Raw genomic sequence first — 4,095 nt, 5'->3', positions numbered from 1 at the left:
ATTTTTACGGTTGTAAGGCGTGGTTTAGGATGAAATAAATTCCGGCCGCCATTTTGGTTGGCAACTTTCAATGGAGAGCAAACGGGACGACATAAAAACAAACCTGTATTAAGAATTCTGGAGCAAATTTGACCAAATCCTTGACAGGAGAAGCTTAGAGGCAGCTGTTCTTTCTTATAACAAGCGCTTTTTAGCTATTGATAGAGCTACAGCAGGTAAGTGAGGCATTCTCTTTGTGCCTCCATTGACTTCCTTAACAAACTTGCGAACCAAAATGGCAGCCAATTATGATGTGTGGGCAGATACCATATATAAAATTAATGAAATCCTTAACTTTTCCAATTCACGCCTAGGGTGGTCTATAACATTATAATTATGAGCAAGAAATTACATGCATGCACACTCTTCATTACATGTATATTTAGTCTTGGTTTGTTAGAAAGTCACAAACAGTTTTCACTTCTTCTCCAGTGATGCGATACTGAGCTCTTGCTTGTATCTCTGTACCACTGAAATCCATGAATACGTCTACATCTCTCTTATTATTTGGTACATTATTAGGATTAGGAACATCAAGTATTAGCTCACCAATCTTACATACCGTTAGTTCACCTTTTTTATCTCTTGTATACTGAACTCCATCATCTACTGTACAGTATATGGGAATGTGTATTTGTTTGTCGCTTTGATAAAGAGGTATTAATCTTGTTTTATATACTTCATCTTTTAATATTTCTCTTTTGAGCACAAATACCTCAAAGACAAATTTACAACGTTGCTTGCGATCTTCTTCGTCTATAGTCCAGTAGTATATATCATGTTTTGATGGGTCAAATTCAGGCTGGCATCCTATCCCATAGGTAGCATCAGCAACACGTGATTGGATTATGTTAGGATCTTTCCTCCACATTACTGCTCCTGATACAACAGCAAGATCTGGTTGTATAGGACACACTATATTATCATAAAGCATGCCACGATGCTCAGCAATAGCTTCTTCTATCCTTTGACTAACAAACTTACACCCTCCAAACCCTCCTACCAGATAAACTGTATCAATATGATCTTTTAGGCCATCAAATGCTGCTCTCACGCACTCTATGATCTTATCAACTGTAGACTTGAATATCTTCTCTTCTAATTGATCATATCCTATGCTTAAAGAATCATCTCCTGGATCATAGTACATGTTCTGCTTGCTTGCTTCATGAAGCTTATCACTGCCATAATACCTGATGAAAGGTCGTGGTAGTATTAATACTATTTCACTAAAGCCCTCGATTGCATTTCCAAATCTCTTTTTTCGCTCTTCAAACTCTTCGTAGAAGAGCTTATTTAGCGTAGCTCTGGCACTGATGGGGTCGGACTCTATAAAAGATTGGAAGCCTCCATCATCTACTGCTTCTTCCAGTAGCATTGACAATGCTTCATTGATGGTAGTACCTCCCCAGGTGTTACCCATTGGTGGTAGTACTACACTAATTCTCCCATTACTCTTATCATGTACAGTAATATCAACTGTACCACCTCCTATATCAACTACCATGTATCTCTGAGGAGGAAGGCCTTTAACTTCTGACTGATGCTGTGCAGCTATAGCAGCTACTTCTGGTTCTAGAGCTAATGATAGCTTCTCAGGATTAACCTCCTCTGGACGTGGTAAAGGAGAACCAACTGGAGTGAACCTTGTTATACCAGGAGCATCAGAAGTGAGACCAGCCTATCATATTAACATAATGAAATACAAAGCATGTATTAGGTTACCATATAAGCAGCTTCTCTCATCATTCTTCTTGCTCTTGCTTTCCATATAGCAGGAACAGTAATGACCCAATCAAAATCAGTTGGTCTGTAGTGTCTCTTCAAATGATCAATGAGTAGCTTCTCCTTGAGGTGTGTTAGTATAAAAGCTATAACTTCAATGAGATAATAAGATCCACCAGTGAAGGAAGAGACTTTAGTAGTACGATCTAATGACTGAAGAATAAATATTATAATAATACTAGTAATACGTGTATATACTGTACATTGTTGGATCTAGAAATAAATGTCAGGAGACCAATCTAACTAAAAATAGGAGACTAAGGACACCTAGGCTAAATGTGAGAGAGACTATAAGCTAAAGAATGGAAAATGTGAGATTTTTGGAGATCTAGACTAATTATTATAGGCATAGTCTCCTAAACTCCCTCTAGACCTAACCATGGTTTATACATTGTACATGTAACTCACTTTATCTCTCTCTAGTAACTTCTTGATCCGTTCGAAATAAATAAAGTTTTTAGCTCCTTTCTTTATATTGCTGTACATGCTCTGGGCTTCGTGTCCAATCCCAATGACCTTATTTCCCTCCTCCTTTATTATGAGCAGTATAGCATTAGGAATCCTCTCATAAGTACTGTGTAGTGGTACTAGTTTAATGGCCCCATCAGTTGCAGGAGTGGTGTATGCTACTGATAGTGATGAGGTACCAAAGTCAATAGCTGCTATACAGTTGCTTCCTTGTAGTAGAGGAGCTGCTTTCTGTACCTTCTTAGCTCTTAATAGTGGGCCTTTAGATAAAGCCATGAACTCAATGTAAAGAATATATAGGTACTGGGTTTCTTTTAGCTGACTATTACTGTGACTGTGATCTGTTGTAATTTTAATTGGATCATGTGACTTTAGTGCACATGACGTAGGCATACCATTGTGAATAGTATATAAACTGTTATGATGTGGTTGATTATATTTACTATCATGGACTTACCTACATGTACTGTACATGTACATTAGCTTGCAGCTTTGTCCAGGGCCAGGTTACAAAGCATTTGTATTGTGTCCCAAGTGGAGGAGTTTCATAAAAGTAGCTGCAAAGTTGCTGCATACAACAATGTGATGTCCTGTGCATATAATTTTATAATGATTATCACTGCATAGACATGAGAAAGAATGGGATTTACTTGTACATGTATGTTTAAAACTGTAGTATATCGTATACCATAAAATTTATGCGACAAAAATTTTTTTGCGAGTTTTGCAATTTTTGCTCCATCCCAAAAATTAAAATCCCAAAATTCTGCAGCTCTATTGGGTGCCATGTGGTACAATTTGCAAGCTATTTGGAAAAATTTACTACGTGAAATCTTGGAAATGCAGGATTCACAAAAAATTTTTGGCGCATAGATTTTATGGTATACAGTACTGTATGGTGCTGTATGTGTAATTATGTATGAGGCTATTTTATTATAAATTTCTCTTTCTCCCTCCTTCTCTCTCCCTCTCTCCCCCTCCCAACAGATCAAGGTATTGAAGAAGGTGATGAAGACCTTGATGTTATTAGTGAAGATGATGATGAGCACATCTGTCCTAAAGGAGAACACACCTGGACCAACGAGAGATGCCTCATATGCCAGTTCTGCAAGTACTGCACTGGCTATGGGCCCTCATGCTGCAATGAAGGAATGCCTGATAGGGATCCTGGGAAGTAAGTATCCTATATGGGGAAATTTTTGAGGGGGTAAATTTTTACGAATTTTGTGAAATGGGAGTCATTTACGAAATTAAAACACGCGAAAATTAATTTTAACTCTCCACTTTATTACAAAATGGTGGCACTTCAAAAATAATTCGCGAAAATTTGGCCTCGTGAAATCCTGCAAATTCATCATTCACGAAAATTTATCCCCTCGAAAATTTCCACGTATAGGATATAGATACATGTATCGTATACCAGTTTATTTTTGTGGTGGAAAGTTTTCGCGATCTTGCATTTCTAAGATTTTGCGGAATTAATTTTTACTAATGGCTTGTGTCTGCACCATGTGGGAATGAAAATGCAGAATTTTGTGGTGGAAAAATTTTGTGAAGGAGCGAAGAGACCATGAATTTTACGAAAATATTTCACCACGAAAATAAACCGGTATACAGTATATGCTGTAATGTATTAGGTATTGCTCATAAAGTTATGTACATTTAATTGTATTATTTTTGTGCATTTAATTTTTGGAAATGACAGCATTCGACTACCATACAAGATGATTTATTGGCGGGAGTAATATTTGGCGGATTTGCCTGTCGAAAGAAATTGGCAGATTTTATATTGGCAATTTTGTG

The 4,095-nt window shown here is 37.2% G+C and overlaps 1 protein-coding gene across 1 annotated transcript; it reads right to left on the bottom strand.

Moving 5' to 3' along the window:
* Positions 1-351: 351 nt before the first annotated feature.
* Positions 352-2,642, bottom strand: LOC105313629 (heat shock 70 kDa protein 12A-like). Its single transcript, XM_019999510.1, has 3 exons — positions 2,233-2,642; positions 1,765-1,977; positions 352-1,720 (listed from the first exon to the last, which is right to left on the bottom strand). The coding sequence occupies exons 1-3, from the start codon at positions 2,566-2,568 to the stop codon at positions 422-424; spliced, it is 1,848 nt and encodes a 615-aa protein (XP_019855069.1). The 5' UTR covers positions 2,569-2,642; the 3' UTR covers positions 352-421.
* Positions 2,643-4,095: the final 1,453 nt, after the last annotated feature.

The sequence above is a fragment of the Amphimedon queenslandica genome, unplaced genomic scaffold, assembly GCF_000090795.2.
Source record: "Amphimedon queenslandica unplaced genomic scaffold, v1.1 AMPQUscaffold_13261, whole genome shotgun sequence".
NCBI classification, from domain to species: domain Eukaryota; kingdom Metazoa; phylum Porifera; class Demospongiae; order Haplosclerida; family Niphatidae; genus Amphimedon; species Amphimedon queenslandica.
Note: the sequence above shows the minus strand (reverse complement) of the source record. Positions and strands in the feature narration are given on the sequence as shown.